Source organism: Opisthocomus hoazin, chromosome 7, assembly GCF_030867145.1.
Source record: "Opisthocomus hoazin isolate bOpiHoa1 chromosome 7, bOpiHoa1.hap1, whole genome shotgun sequence".
Lineage (NCBI taxonomy): Eukaryota > Metazoa > Chordata > Aves > Opisthocomiformes > Opisthocomidae > Opisthocomus > Opisthocomus hoazin.
The window spans coordinates 46719001-46736141 of NC_134420.1; the positions used below are offsets into that span (position 1 = coordinate 46719001).

Sequence of the window (17141 nt, forward strand, 5' to 3'; positions counted from 1 at the left end):
AAGCTTTGCCAGAGTAATCTGCCATTAGGTCTCAGACACAACCTGGAAGGCTTCTTCAGCTCACTCCAGCCTACATGGTCATTTCCTTCATGATTTCCTATAAGGAGGTTGCCAGTAAAGTTTGTTATAAAGTGAAATAGTCTTCCTGGTGCGTGTGAAACAAGTCAGGTCTCTCAGAGCTGAGGGAAACATTCCTGCTATTAAAGTACATAAGAGAGGTTTCTTCTTCTTTGTTTTAGGCTTAAATTTGATAACCTGTCTGCCTTAGAAGGGATGTGTCTGTTTTCTAGTCCGGTTACCTATGCACCCGTGAAGGGGGACATAAGAAGGCTTACTGAGATGAAGAGTATACGCCATGCCCAAAACAAAGTGCTTTATTTTCCCTTCAAGTAAGACAAGTTTTTTTTTTCTGTATTGCTGAGGTCTTTCCATTATTTGTCTGAAATTGCATTTTTCCAACTGATTTTTAGGTGAGAAACAAAGTGTGTGATGTCACTAGGGCCAAACCTGAATTACAGAACATGGAGAAATATGCCCTTTTCCATATGCCCACAGCCATAATCAGTCTTTAATCTGAGAATTAAAAGAATTAACTTACTTTTGTTATTTTCATATACATTCTAAAGCCATAGCTACTATGCAAAAATAACTGATGTGAATGGCTTTTTGCTTCTCTATTGAAACAAAGTCTTGTCGATTGTGTTCTTTTGATTTTCTTTTCACAGTGTGCCCATGGTTTAGTAGTGAGACAAGTAGCTACCTATCTGTATATGGAGACCTAACTACTTTCTATTTTAAAGCACCTCCAGATTGTGTTCTTAATAAAATTTCTCCTACTGAAAGGTCAGCATCTCTGCACATGACATTATGTATGTGCAGAGCCCAGTCCAGCTATGAATGTGTATTTTGGAGCTTTCATCCTTGAAAGTTTCCAGGAGTCTTTTTGTTGTCACTAAGGTTATATCTTACCTGAAATAAGCATATCTTACCTGAAATAAGCTTTGTGGTATCCTTAGGTAGTTATCCATATGGATAGTATGTATGTGTGATGGTATCTCTGGGTTTTTTAGCTATGTACTCAAACATAATGGAAACCATGAATGAAATTTTGACCCTGAGAAGTCAGTTACAGTTTTGAGTCAGCCTCACAGGGGCAGAATTTCAAATTAATCTTCCTCATTCTGTGAATCATTCTTTACAATAAAATGGTTCCATGTATTAGTCTCATACACTCATCACATGCCTTGGATTGTCCTTCCAATAGCTAATTTTTCCTGCGATTTCTATACCATATATTGCTTGGAATAAGTATAGAATATTACAGAATAATACTGCAGGTGATGAAGAAACTTTGTATCAACATTGTATCTAAGGTTAGATGACCAAATTCTTAATTCTTACTGAAAAATATCATGAGCATTTCATATAGACAGTTTCTTACATAATGTAATAATGGACTGAATCTGCTCCTTTGGGCACATCATTAGGTGAAGTGCCTGTCAAATACTGCCAGTAGAGTGTGCTTCCCAGTGTAATGTGACCATGCAGTACAAGAATGAGGCATTCACATCTCAGGCATAATGGTTCAACTGGTACTGCTTTGAGATCATTAGTAGATATTAAGTTTGCTCTTATTGTAATAAAATGAACCAAATATGTGCCTAATCGGGGCAAAAAGGCTATTGAATCCTTTCATTTTCTTTGACAGAGCACTAAAAGCTATATGGTGAATGGGGTTTTTCTGCTGATTGCAGAATCTGCATAATATTTGTTGTGGCCTGTTACTGTCAACCCAGTCACAACAGGACCTCTCAGAAATGAATAACCATACAAGCAATTTTCATATGGCATGATCGTGTATTCTTACTGAGGAATTTGTTGTGATGAAGACAAGAGTCTGGAATTCAGATAGTGACATCTTTTACAAGTCTTCTGAAAAGCTCCCTAAGAATATCAAATTAAGGATAGCATAAAGACTGAGTTGGGGAAGGTGGCATTAGGTAGACTTGCAGCAAAACACTTCCTGAAAATGACAATTCCACTTTGGAATAAAAGGGAGATTATAGGTTTACCGTTTTTAATTCCAGTAAGAGAAAACATTGAGACATTCTTTGTAGAGTAGCTGAAAAAGATGCACTTATACATGCTAAAAAGCCAGTGCTCATGCACTCACATCATATGTGTGGAAACCCTGATTTCACCTCCCTGATCCAAGTTGGGCACCCTCAAATATTTTGGTGGCTGGGCTGTGGAGTTAGTCTCCTTTCCCATAATGCGTCTTCTGTCTGGATCTGCTTTTCACATACTTAGCACTTTAATAAAGAATTGTTTGTGCCAGTCACGGAGAGAGGACGTAGACCAATAGAAGTCACCAGAAACAAGCGTAATTCGCAAGACTAGAGCAAGAAAGTATTCTCACTGGTGGGAGTTTGCCATGTCCAGAGTGAGTTAATTCAAGAGACTAGGACTCAACATTGGGTTTCTGCATCCAAAATGAATAACCTAACCACATGGCTGAGGAGGAGTTCTCTCTTCTCTCAGAAATTCTGCCTGACATTCCTCAGAAATACTTCCATCTAAACTGGTGCATCTTCACAGGGCATTATTGTTCCAGTGAAACAATGCCTTTGATTGAAAAAAAGAAAGTTTCATTAACTGATATTTATTCTGACCAACAATAGTATTAGACTGTAGAGTAAAATCTTATTGTGGTTAATTGTTTGATCCTGATGCAAACTCATAAGGTCATGTTTGCTGTTGAGATTCCGTTCCTTTGTGCCCAGAGGGAATGTCAAACCGGGTGTGGTGGTGGCAGTGTGTTGGGGGAAGAAGTAGCTTAAAGGCTGTTAGAGTTCCCACCACGGCCACTGTTACCCTCAAATTCACACACACACATAGTCAACCCTCAGCTGGTTCCTCAGGGTATTTTTTCTATCTGTGCTGATCCTCCACAGCAGTGCAGATCCATCAGGGATCAGTAATACAGTTGCTTGATGTACTCAATGTTAGGATATGGAAATAGTTTTTACTAAACCTTAGAAAATTATGTGTTGAGAAACAACATTTCATGAATTTCTCATTATTTCAGTTACTACTCTAAACTTTTCCAACTCAAGTTTATCTCTCAGCAGTGTTATGTGGTGAATATTTGAAACTACATTTCAAAGTTCAAAAATTCAATATGAGGCTTTAATTTTACATTTTAAATTTGGATTTATTATTGTTAATTATGTATTTCACGATGTGCCAATAAGTTACAACATCTACTACAGTACAGTTCTAATTTTCACTTTCCATTTTCAAACTTCTCAAGGGCAGCTGATGCTTAAATGCAAGTTGAAACATTTTATCTAATTTTCTAGGTCAATGTGTCCCCTGTTTGTCTTGTAATGAAACAGTTTGACACGTTAGCACTGTGATTTAAAAAAAAAAACGATCACTTAGTGTGTTATTAGAGTGCTAGGCATTTTCAGTTCCCTCGTGTTAGCTGGAGTCTTTTTCTTGACCCTGAAAACCTCTGATCCCCTAATTAATAAGACAAGTGCTTATATTCTTTTCTAGATCAAAGCGTCACCTGCTTCTGTTGTTGGTGGAACAGTTTGATATGTTGACACTTAGATACAGAAAATAAGATGAGCTGTTGTAATCTGCACTAAGTAGCAGCTGCTAATGTAAAAATGACAGAATGGTTAGAAGGTGGATGTCATGTGTCACAACATGACCTGCTCTATCATGCGGTACATACTTCTTTTATTGACATGACGTGTAAAATGTAAAAGCATTAAAAAGAGTGTAAGATAAAAAAAAATTCTCCGATGGTTTTAAAGCATTTTTCCAGATTTTTTTTCTTGCTTATTCGTTCTGATTCAGAATGAAAGAAACCTTTGTTCCCTTTCCCAGTCTCCTGCTGCCCTGAGAAGACACCTGATCTCTTACTGTCCTGCTAGCCTGCTAATATCTAAACTTACTTCTGCCCCATGAGAAATGGGGGCAATTCTCAGTTGTCCATTTGTGGCTAGATTCCGCTTCAGACTCCAGATAACATAGGACCAAAGGAGCAGAAAGGCATTTTATTGCCATCTTTCCCCATTATACAGCTCTACCAAGTGTAAATGATTGAGTCTATAAATTGCAGAAATGACCTTTGAGACTCTCCAGACTTCTCAACCAGCCTTCTTCTAATCCATAGGAATATCCTGGATCAGTAGAAAGCTGTTGGTAGCAACTATTACTGAGTTACAAATACTTGCGCGTTAACAGGTATCTCAGTCAAGCTGGGGGAAAATGCTTTGCATTGGAAGGGTGTCAGTTCTAACTGGGTTAATTATAGTCTCAATAAGAATAAAGGAAGAATACTTTTGTACAAGAAGAGTACTTATTAAGCAAGAAAGTTTTGTCTTAGAAAACAGGAGATACAGAGACAAAATTGCCAGAGGTTAAGCTAAATCGGCCTTTGGAAAGGAAATTAAAACAAACAATAGTGTAATGACTGAAAGGAGAACAAGGAAAAAGGAAGTGTGCCACCGCTCTGAGAATGGCATGGACATCAAGGATAATCCAGATTAGGTCCAAAAATGTGTGGTTTTAATTTTTTTTTCTCTCAGCATTGGGCAGTGATGATGTCAACTATGAGGACAGGGGTTAAGAAAAGTGAGTGTATGGAAATAGAGTACAGTATAGCTATTCAATAGATTATTGTGCTCAGACTGGGATAATGGAGGGTTTCCATCCCCAATTCTGAAACAGCTGGTGCCTGAAATTGCAGGAATGATAGTAAAGTTATTTAATAAACCCTATGAGGCTTTGTATAGTGTAATATGACAGGGAATTAGCAAAGGCAGCATCTATATTTAGAAGGGCAAAAAAATGTAATTCTGACAATTGCAGACCACTGAGTCTTTATTGTGAGGCTTAAGAGTAAATTTGAAAGGAAAATGTTTTTAAAGCATGGATCCATCAACAATGGATTGAAGTACAACTTTCACCCAAGTAAGATCATGCAAGAATTCTTCCTTGGTATGATAACTGGTTATTTAGACAAGGAAACTTATTAAATGTAAGCTGACACATAAGCTTATATGTGGTGCCATATGGAAAATTGTTAATTACAGTGGAGAGTGTGTGTATTGTTATTTTACAAGCAGGTACAAGCTTAATGTGAGAAATGCTGCTTGCCGTTAACTGGGTTCACCTAGCATCTCTTGTTTGGAAGGATAGGCACACTGAGCTCGTCTGTCTGCAAAATGTCATGTACCCATGAAGGAGATGAGGGATTAGTCAAAGGCAATAAGGAACTAGTTAGCAGGAAGGCAACAGCAAACAGCTTTGAAAGGAGAAACGTTAAGGTCCAAGGATTTCGCTAGTGGAATTTCTCTCCAAGTTCTCACCAACTGGTGTTGAACCAGTGTTCTTTAATGCTGTCACTGAGAACCTGTGGCATGAAGAGCAACGGCGTACCAGCGGAACTGCTCGATGATGCAGAGCTGGGAGATGTTAATAGAAAGTGGAGGCATTGTTAATACAAAGTAAGCTCATGCTATCTTGCAGAAAGATTGGAATGGCCTCAAGTACTGGAAAAATGAAAGCAGTGGGGTGGAATTCAATGATACCAAGTGTACAGTATCATAATTTCAGGATGAATAAGAATTTCCACTGTTAGGTGGGTAATAACAGTGGGCAGGAGAACAGAGAGATACCAGAGGGTGACTGTGAGCAAAAGAGATGCAAGAATGTGTCAGGTAAGAAGTTTCCACTGGAGTTAGGGTGCACTGCTAGCAGAGTACTGATGGCACATTGGTTTGGATTGATCAGGACGGAGAGCCTGCTTACTGAGATGTGACAGAAAAGACAGTGTTTTGTTTAGCCTATGTAAGGAAGGAAAAATACATGCTCTCTGTAAATAAATATGGGTGGAAATGTATGTGTTCTCTCTAAATGCATGAGCAAAAAAATCAGTAAAAAGATAAAGCTATGAAGCTTTATTACTCAAGTTCTTTGAATGTTTTTTTCCTTCTCTTGGACACTGAAAAGCATTACAAAAGCCATCTCTCACCTGCAGGTAACCTGACAGCATAGGATGCTGTGTGTTCTTACTGCTTTTGATTTAGATTAAGGGTGAGGGTGCTCGTGTTTGCCCTACAGGAATGAGGAAAAGATAAAAATTAGTTTTACCTTCTGTTTTGCTTTGCGTAAGTCTTGTATTTTTCCAGCCTTTCAGTTAAGCACACATGTAGCATTATTCATTATAACATTTTGACACAAAAGCAACAGCAAAAGGATCAGTAAGAAGATTTTCTTAGTCAAGATCTGGCTATTTTATGTTTGATATGTAACAATTAGCTTTTAGATTTAATTAGAAAATTTTAATTTTCAACAAGTAACTGTTTGCTAAAATGCAAAATGGGAGACATATAGAAGAAAGAATTCTCTTTTGCAGGAAAGTGGGGTGGGGGACAGAGAAGGTGGAAGGATCTATCCATGTTAAATAAAATATAAAAGCATAGGAACTTGTTGCTCCTTCTTTACCCTAACTTGCAAAAACATTTAGTCAAAACTGATCCATTTCTGTGAAGAGCTCTGATTTCCACAGCTTGACATTTTCCAAAGGAATAATATTTTGTTAAAAAGATCCCAAGCAGCTATTATTATTACTAGAGGTGAGCTCATGTAGGATTTTTGCCATCTATGAATGGATTTCAATATGCATTATAGGAGTCTTCCAAATGTTTTATAGTAGTGCAGGCACCATTGTTTTAGTTAGCAATTTAACTTTGTGATGGGAACTGTTTTTCTTGCCTTCTTCTAGTGAAGAAAGATAGCTCTCTTTTGGGGAGGATATCTGAGTCATTCATTTGTGTTTACCACTCTTCAGGCCTTTGAATGATGGGTTGCTTTGTCGCATGGCTGCATGCTGTGTACAAAAACTCTAGTGCTTCAATTGTTGGTCTCATGCATCTCCGTAGTATCAACCCCACTATGTGCTACTGAGGAGGTTGGCAAATGCCTACTTTTCTTCCCTTCGGTGCTGTAGCTGTTATTTTTTTTTGAAATCCAAAGCACTTAATTCTGCTGTTATTTTAACTGGTGCAAGTCAAATGCAAACCAAATCAATTCAATGCCATTTTCTCTGCTGCAAAACTGACATAAATAAGAGTCTTTAGACTCTAGTGCCTTCTGACTTTTGTCCTGAAAAGCAAATGGAACATTAGGTGTATTTTTATGATAGTTCTCCAAAGAGGCTAGCCGTTAATCTCTCCGTGAGTAGGTGTGTCAGCTGCAAACATTTCCTTCCAGCCTACCATTTCAATCACACTTCACAGTACACTGAAAATTGGCAAGGATGTTAATTATTGGCCTCTAGAACAAACCACCTACTTTGATTCAAGCGTGTTTTCCAATTTTTAAGAATGTGGTTTCACCTTCAGAACAGTATAATTACAGAAAATAGCTTGGTTTGGCTAACATCCTTGTGTTCTGTGAGTTCTGCTTGCAAGGCAGCAAGCAGCACCAGGCAAGAGGCTCACCTGCAGAGGATTTTAACCTCTTGTTGACAGGAGTTAGGGCTTGCCAGCATCCAGTACATTGTTTTCGGTATCGGGAGCCACTGTCACTCAGAGGTTAAACATTAACACTTTCTGCTTTTAAAGCTGAAGGAACCCTCCATATAGTAAGACAGTTTGTTTCTATTCTCCAGGAAACTTCCTGTTAAAATGTTATGAATGTCTCTTACAGCAGCAATCACAGCGGTGGGTCCTGTACCTGGGCAATGCAAAACCCTGGGTGCAATGTGACACACAGCAGCACGGGGCGGAGACTGGTTGTGTGGCTGCATTTGTGCAATGCAGTGTTTAATAAAATTTGCCAGAAGTCAGCAGTCTACCCAGGACATGATTAATCAACCAGCAGAATAAATTGCCCATAGATGATTGGGAGTTGACAGTAAATAGTAAAGCACCTCCCTTGAAGACTTACAGTCTTAATAGACAAACAGGAAACAGAAGCAAGTGGGAGTCCTGTTTTAGGAGAGAGATTTTGAGGCATACAGAGAGAGATGTTTGTGATTGAACAGTGAGTTTGGCAGAGCTAGAGGCTGAACTCTCTGCATTTCCCTTCATGCGTTCATGGCTCATGTAACAGGTCTTTAATTTACCAAGAAACTTTCCTGCAACACCATCCTGAGGAGCTGGCAGAATCCACAGTCAGCGTTTCTCGCACACGTGCTTCTTGGTTTGGGGCTCTACAATTTGTACAATTAATAACTTACACCATGGATTAAAAACATTGGAAAGCAGCCCAATGCTCAGGCTCATGTGTCAAAGAATTGCTGTGCAAGCCCGGTCTTATTTGTTGTTACAACAATTAATCATCCACTGATTTTAAGATAATTTATATGGTACCTGGGCCCTCAAGGGAGTCTTGCAGTGCTATTGAAACTGGACATTTTAAAATTAATGGTGATTAAGCTATAGAGCCATATTAAATACACACAAGTACTTCTTTCTCCTGCCTCCTCTTTAACCGTGAGGCCACACTGGGGCTGGCTACCTTCCTGCCCTTGCAAGCCACGTGCTGCAATTTCCATAATGGCCATGAGTCACAAGCCCTTTGCAGCGCAGTGTGAATAAACAGCGGGAGGAGGAAGATCCGGGAGGGTTCACAGGTGGGAGCTGACAGCAGTTGTTCAGGGATTCCCTTACTCCGCTATAAACCAGATCCTGAGTGAGAACACACCTGGATCCCAGAGCGAGCCGGCTGTGCTGGTCTCCGCAGCCACTGTGGGCTCTTCACCTGGGTGCGGGTTACCCGGCAGCAATCCTGCCGGCAGCATTAGCCAGCAGCTCCTGACGCAGAAGCCGTGCTTAGGAGCCCAAGAACCATGCACAGACCATGAGTCGTGCATCGGTACTTTGTGGCTGAGCGCCTTGCTTCACTCTCTCTGTGTTGGTCAACAGTTTTGCACTGTAGGAACATTATATCAATATGAAACATGTTCACTGATAAACACTTGGCTGAAATGAAGAGGTCTAACCTTAGCCATTCAAGAAGTTTACCATATACATGGGGGAAGCCATTCAAAACATCACTTTACTGGGAAAAAAAAACATATAATATAAACAACTGCAATTCCCATCCCTGGAAACATTCAAGACCAGGTTGGACAGGGCTCTGAGCAACCTATCTAGTTAGTGGTGTCCCTGCTCACTGTGGGGGGGCTGGATTAGATGACCTCTAGGAGTCCCTTCCGACCCAAAACTTTCTATGATTCTATGAATGCTAGAACAAGAAAGGATTTTTCATAAGAATTAAATAAGAATTAAATAGGCAGTGTTACAAACCAGTATAACTTTACATATTTAATTATAATATAGCATGGCTGAAATGAATGCACAAAGGATTGTTATGTTTTCAAAGCAATACGGATATTCTGGATAAATTGTTTATCATTTGTTTATCATTTCACAGGCAGAATTGATAGCCTTGCAACAAGAAAAAGAAGCTGCTCTTCAACAGTGCAAAAAATTTGAAGAAGAAATCCAGACTTTTCGTGTTTATCACAGGTACAATAATTAATACTAATATAAATCAATGACTCATAGGGGAATTTTTCTGTACTGTGTCTGACTGTGAGTGAGGAAATGGCCTTATCAAATAGGTATTTGTTGGAAATGTGAATACATCAATGAATCAAGGCCTGCATTTCTGCTTTACTGCTCACCAACCACCTCTTTGAAATAGAATTCCTTTTCTTATAGCCTAAATTTTCTATTAATTTCTTCTAAGGGAAGGGGGAGGTTGCTGGCAGTTGATTCTCATGCAAATGAAAAAGCTGTGTTATAGCGATGCATTCACTTAAAAACATGAGGACAAAAGAGCCAGTTGACATAAATGCTTGTTTATTCCCTGGTTGTTTGCACATACCTAACTTAATCAACACAGATTTTAAAATAATATAATCTGTAATTCTAAAAGACTGTTTTCTTTTACAACCCCAATAGAATATGTGTATTCCTTATGTCCTGTAGAAGTATGTAGAATGAGAGAAATAGCCATTCTCTCATTAATTTAGGTGGGCTGCACTGAACATTTGCATGGATCAGTGGGTTTTAGTCCCTAAGGAAAAGCTCTGTGTGGTCCAGTGAAGGAGTTAGGTTGTTTTATGGAGTGATGTTGGGTTACAACTCTCATTTCATCCTGACCTCCTCTGTGAGAGGGGATACAGAGCTGCCAGCAGGTTAAAGGCAGGAGAATTGGCATCAACACAGCAGAAAATTGTGAATCTGAAGGCTGAATGTCTGTGATGAGAGATGTGGGCTGCAGAGGTAAATAATAAATGTAGTGTGAATATTATGTTCATTGGAAATAAAGACGACTAGTTAGTTATGACTAATCAGCATTTTCAGAAGTAGAACTTTGTATGTTTTCAGTGTTTCAGCATTTACAAGTGAAAAATACTCAGCTTTCTAGAGGTTTTTTGAGTTTCCCCTTCTCATTAAGTTTATTAAAACCTTGGAGAGAAGTTTCAAAAACAACTTCTGTTCCTAAATCTCATAGGCATTTATTTAAAGCCTGCTAATAGTGAATAGAAACCCCAAGTAATTTGTGATTATTTCTTTTAATGAATTTGGTCAGCATTTAGTGTGTGCACAAATTCTGGTATGATTTACTAAGCTAGAAAGAATTTATTATAGTGCCCTTATTACTCACTTAAACCGGGTTTTGTGGAATAATTTCAAAACCAAAATGCAATTTTTGTATTGATATCTGTTTGCTTGTGTGTGTCTCTACATATTGCAGGAGATTTTTCATTGACTTTTGAGTTATATATTTGACAGAGTATCACGCTTACAGTAACATATAGCATTTTAACAAGTGTAGCAGGCAGCAGCCGCAGTTTACTCATGTAAGTGCTTTAAAGCTCAAAAATGTTAACAATAATGACTCGCAGGAGTCACTATTAAAATGTACCATGTTATTACTTATAGACCTTAATCTGAACAGGCAAAATTTCAGTGAAATTTTGATGATGACATTTGCAAGATTCAGCCATAAAGTGTGGAACATCACCTGGGGCAAGAACTATTGTATTGCTACAAAGTTATGCAAGTTACATACTAATTCAGAACATCAAAAGTGAAAGATTTTATCTCCTCTCTCACTGTCCTTAAAGAATGTTTTTTTCCTAATGCATTCTAACGTGGACCCAATCTGGACAGTCACAAACTGATTGAGGTTGGCAGGGACCTCTAGAGGTCATCTTGTCCAAACCCGTTGTCAAGCAGGGCCACTTAGAGCAGTTGCCCAGGACCACGTTCAGGCGAGTTTTGAATAACTCCATGCATGGAGACTCCACAACCTCCTGTGCATAGAGACACTATCTGAGCATACAGAGACAAGGCTAAGAAAGCCAAAGGCCAAGTGGAGCTGAACTTGCTGAGGGATGTAAAAGGCAGCAAGAAGGACTCCTAGAAGTGCTTAAGTAGCAATGTTTGAAGTCTCAGGCCTATCTTTTGCATTGGTTAGAAATTAATTGCACCGTTATGAGGATTCTTGTGAACTTCTTAACATTTCAGTTGCAGTTTCCCTTATTTTACATGAACATCTGCAGCCTCTTTCATTTAATAGTGTGACAGTACTTATAACACATGCCAAATGAGACAGATGAAGAAAAGAACATATGTCACGTGTGCATAAAGCTTTGGGGACTGTATCAGGCCAAGGGTGGGCTGGCCACAGTAGTCTTGAATGACAAAGCAGAGAGTGCATTTCCCAGGGTATCCCAAATGAGTGAAAATTTACTCTCTGTTTTGTATGTGGAAGCTAGTTAAGGAATGCTTGTGTGGATGTCTGCTGGGACTTTTTATTTCATTTTACTGCTTGCCATGCTATGGTAATCTAGAGTGAGCACTGAGACTGTTTTTCAGACAGCCTGTTTTAGACTGAGGTGGAAGTTTGGTGCTTTGATCCAAGTGAGTTAGCTAGATGATTTGCTGTTCAAGACTATGTTTGCCTCGAGTTATTTCTCTTTTGAACCGTAGAGCTCGCCAGTGAACAAAATATAGGCTTCCACATACACTCCACTCCTCATCTGAACTGTGGAGCTGCAAGGAGACCTGTTATTATGTAGGGTGCACATTTCCTTCACCTACTGTTCTCTCATCCCTTTGCCACCTTCTCCCACCTTCTGTTGTCTCTACAGTGCCAGCATGACAGTGGCTTGGGAATTTGACTCCATTCTCCTCCTTCTGCTCTTAGGTCTTCCTTGGCCTCAGAAAAAGCATTTTCTAATACCCTTCTTCTTTGTTTCCTTCTTTGAACTGAGATTTCTCCATCATTCTTTAACTTAGGAGAAACAAATTTAAGAAAAAAACCAAATACTAGAGGCTAACGTTGAAGTGTACAAGGGATACTTAAAGTCATGCTTTGACACACAACCACATTTTAGGGGTTTGATCGTACAAATAATGACTGTGTGCATATATTAACAATTTTTGAATGCTTATATGTATAAACAGTAACATTAAAATGAGTATTTTTATACTGACTTATCTTTCACTAACATTAATTCAGAAAAAGCCAAGTATCATTTTATTATACAAAATCAGGGAAGAGATATTTAGGTCCAGAATATTTGTATGTGTGAACTGTATGCGCACACAGGCATACTCAAAGGAGGGAAACCAGTGGACGCCTTCAGAAAATAAAAAAAAAAATCCCTTTTTTTTTCTCCAGGAGAAAGATTCGTGGTATCTAGAAAACTGCATCCAGTTTGGGCTCCCCAGTAAAAGTGAGATGTCTATAAACTGGAGCGAGTTTGACAGAGGGACACTAGTATGGTCAGGAAACAGCAGCACTTGCATTGTAAAGAGAGACTGAGGGTACTGCTCTTGTTCAGCCTGGGAAAAAAAAAAATTATTTGGTGGCTCCAGGGAGACCTGACAACAGCCTGGCAGCATCTATGAGGAGGTTATCCGGAAGGGTAGGCTCTTCACAGTGCTGCATGACAAGAGGGTGAGAGACAACAGACTTGAAATGAAATGAGAGTTTCAGACTGGTTATAAGGGAAAGCTTTTTCACCGTGAGGGCTGTCCATCATTGGTTGCCCAGAGAGGTTTTCCCATCTCCATCCTTGGAAATTTCCAACGCCTGACTTTATCGTAACCTGGTCTGATCTCATAGTTGATGCCACTTTGAGAGGGAGGTTGGTTGGGCTAGAGACCTCCAGGGGTCTTGCAGACCTTCCAGCCTGAATTATTCTACAGTGCTATGATCTGGTAGCTGCTGCTGTTTGAAGCCATTCGATTTTTTTTCTCCAACTGTGAAAGAAGTCTGTGTTGTAAACCATACTTCTTTGCAGATGAAGTCGAAAGTGAATCCTAGCTGAAAGTGGAGTTTCATGGAAGACCTGAAAGACCCAAATCAAAATTATAACGAGCTTTTGGGGAATAAATGATGGATCATTGATTTCCATCTGAATGTTGACTTTCTGAAAAGAAAGCACATCCCAGAACAATTCCAGCCTTCTTTAAAATGAAAGAGAAGTGAAAGGAGGAAAAAGAAAACAAGGAAGAATCTAGTTCTGGTACAGAAGAGAGAGGAAGTTGGCTCCAAATAAAGTTGGGTGGATTCTCTTCTTCTGTTTGTTCTTCTTGTGTTGTTTCTGTGTCATGTCTCAGAAGGAAAACTGCATTTTCTAGATTGTAACCCAAAAATACATATCAGAAATGAAAATTTGCATAACAGTTAGGAACAGTATGGAGTTTCTAGCTTACTGATATAATTGTTTCAACACAGTACTCTTTAAGCTACAGGTTAATGCAAATCATAGATCCTCAGTGACCAAAAAAGCCTATATCCAAATAATCAGTTTTGAAGTATGTGGGAGTGTTAATCCCACTACCTCTTTCTCACATAGCTCTGTTGTTTGAACATCATCACAAGTTTTTTATTTGCATAATTTTCAGTTATATGATCTGTCCATTTTTGTAATCAGTTTCCTTGTATTTTAATAATGCTTTGGAAGTGTACTTCTACATGTTAAAATGCTGACGTAGATGTATGCTGTTGCACACTGCTTATTTTTCACGTATTAGCTAAAACAGCACAGCTGTTTATGAGAAATATTTCTCTATATAGGGACGTACATATATATTTTCCCAGTTATTTTTATTTTGAAGTCTACAGTATTTCACTGAAAAGCTTTGGCACCAGGAGTTTTCACAGGCAAGTAATTTGAACAGATTTTAACTACTATAGCAAAATGTATGCCTGTAACATATCAAGCCCCTTGCAAAGAAAGAAAAGACAGCAAAATAAAAATACAGGACTATCCTTAATTAAAAGTACGTTTTTGATAGATGGCATGTTGGGGTCAGATGCAGTGATGCTCAAGTCAATAAAATTATTGTTTACTCTCCAGCTGTGTAAGATATGTACATCTGCGTTAGTTCACACACCTTTGAATGAAGAATAAGAATTGGTATGTTCAGGCTCTAAGGTAAAATTTAGTCATGTTTTTAGTAAGTTTCAGTAGTTATTTCAATGACAATTTAAGAGGCTTCTCTGTGATTTAATGAAGTGCTCTAAAAGCCATGTATTAGTCAAGTCTGATGTTCACAGGGGAGGAGAGACAGTGAAAACTTTTTGCAAAAAGCCTTTATCCACAGGTTCTTCCAATTTGCTGCTGAAATGTGTGAGATGCGGAAATAGCTGCAGGCTGGAAGTCACAATGGGAAGAAACTTACATTTATCTCAGAAAATTTCCTAACAAACAGACATCTGAAAAAACTTGCAATGTTAAAAAGAATTTTAATTTACAATTAGTTTTTACTCTTCTGAAGTTGAGATGAAGATCTGAAAGAAAGATTGTATCAGCATGGAGAGATAATGCCAGATGCATGTCAGAGTCCCTGGAGTTGCACATTGCAGAGTAATGGGAATCTATAAGTTACGGCAAGCATGGGAGGAAAACATAGCTTATTTTACAATTATGTGACAGTGTTCAATAATGAAATAGAAGAGTAACTTCAGTGAGACCCCTTGTACTAGTAAGTACTATGACCTGAAATAAGTATTTTTAGAATCAAACTTTCGATTACTATGGGTAGCTTCTGTGTCAGCACTGCAAACACTTTTCTTGCTCCCTAACCAGCTATATCACTTTTAGAAGTTATAAAGTGTTGAAGAGTTTTAACAAAATTTAAATCTAAAAATTTCAATGCTCCTGGTACTTGAATTAAATTGGAATTCATGGTTCAGTGACACAAGCAAACTGTCTAAAGAACAGTTGTTTTTGTGGAGGTCCATATATTTTTTTCCCTCAAATTCTCTTGTGAAAGGACGTGGAGGTTCGTCTTTTTAAACACTGAAATTGATAGACGTGAAAAAGAAGAGAATCAATAAGGTTTTTTTTATGATTTTCTCAAATGGAAGTCTTATAAGCGCAGGCACAAATTCAATTTTCATTTTAATTACAGAACTAAATCAGCATATAACATGAAAATAGATGAAGATTCAAGCTCTGAATACTGTGGTGCATGTGTAATTTACTTCCATTTTATAGTTTCATGGCTGATGTTATGCAACATAATACTCAGATGGTACCACTTTAACCATGCTCCATGGACTCTGTGCGTGGATATATAATGGTGTAATTCTTGCTGTTAGACTATTCCTCTCATTCCAGTATAAAGGGCTATTAAAAACTATAAATTATTTCTACCTTACATGCCAATATTCATCCTGTTCTTGTAATCTGTGTGGTTCACAGCCACTGCAACAACAAGTCAGAATACAATGGCCTAAATATTCAGTCTCCTGTTCGCTAACTGACCCCTGCTCAAAAATTTCAGCCTGTTTGTTCTTCCATCTCCCAGTCTTTTTCAGAGATGTCTCCAGTCTAGATTTCTCTCAGGGGCAGATAATGTGTGGCAGAAGACTGGGCTGCTCTAACATCCATCTTCCCATTCCAAGTGAACTGGAACCCATTTACAGTGGGATTAGTGAGGCTGCAACCACTAGTGCAGAGCAGTCATCTCAGTCCTTCCTCTGAAGCAATAGCAGGACCCGTTGCACACCTGCCCCTGCAGTTTACCTCAGAGAACTGGTCTTCCGTGGCTGGTTTTTTATCTCACTTTTTCAGTTATGGCCGTTGACTCATTTTCCTGCTCTTTTCACCCTGTCTGCTCACTGCTATTCTGGCAGTTGTTGTCATTGTTTCAGTTTTAGTTTCTTTAAACACAATGTGGTATAATTACAGTCATTAAGAAGAATGACCGGATAATGATATCACTGTAAACCTACAGTTCTTTTTGCAGAACGATTTTGGGGAGATGAGGGAGAAGACAGCAATTGTGCTTTAAGTATTCTCTGTCCTTGCAGCAGTGACTTCTGTTTTATCCAAGAGCATGAAACACCTGACATCAAATGTAAATCTTGAGCCAATTAAATTTCCCGCTTCCAAGCAGAGGAGAGATTCCCTTTTATACCGAAGAGATGAGGTGCTTGCATCTGTTATACCGTGGGAGACAGTGTAATATGTCTTCTTGTGAAGGAACCTAGCCCACTGCATTTCAATACAGCCCAACACAGAGAAAACAATGGCTCTGTGAGGGAACACTAAGGTTTTTGTTTGTCTTTCATTATTCTAAATAAAATCAGGTACTACTGAAACAGTATTTCTTAGTTTATTCTTAGTATATTTATATGTATAAAGTCCCACTGATTTCTGTGGGAGATTTGGATGTGTGAGGAATGAAGATTTGGCCCTTGTTTGTGGTTTGTTGTTTGTTTTTTTAAATGTACATGCTTTCTTCCTTCTTGTTTATTCAAATGAGTGCTGAAATTAGTCAAAAATGTTTGGGTTTTTATTTTCTTTTAAATCAGAGTGGTTAAAACCACACCTTCTCTGAGCAGCGCATGGAGGTTTCAGTGTGTTTTAGTAAACTCATGGGGGCCAGGAGAGCCAACACCCTGGTAATTTGAACCTGGGATTTAGAATCTGCAGGTTCAAGCTTCTCCTCTGTTGTCATGCCACTGTCCAGTGGGGTACTGCAGCCCCAAAAGAATTGGGATTTTAAGTTGGTGGGTCTTTCTCACTTTGTACTCTCATAAGAATTTTCCCACTGGTAAGCCCCTTTGTCTTC

The 17141-nt window shown here is 38.7% G+C and overlaps 1 protein-coding gene across 4 annotated transcripts in view; it reads left to right on the forward strand.

The window, feature by feature from the left end:
• Positions 1-17141, forward strand: part of MIPOL1 (mirror-image polydactyly 1) — a 200516-nt gene that overhangs the window by 125817 nt on the left and 57558 nt on the right. For all 4 annotated transcript variants that reach the window (XM_075425450.1, XM_075425449.1, XM_075425452.1 and 1 more), the window contains one exon: positions 9463-9557. In XM_075425450.1, coding sequence (XP_075281565.1) covers positions 9463-9557 — 95 coding nt within the window. The remainder of the gene's footprint in view (positions 1-9462; positions 9558-17141) is intronic.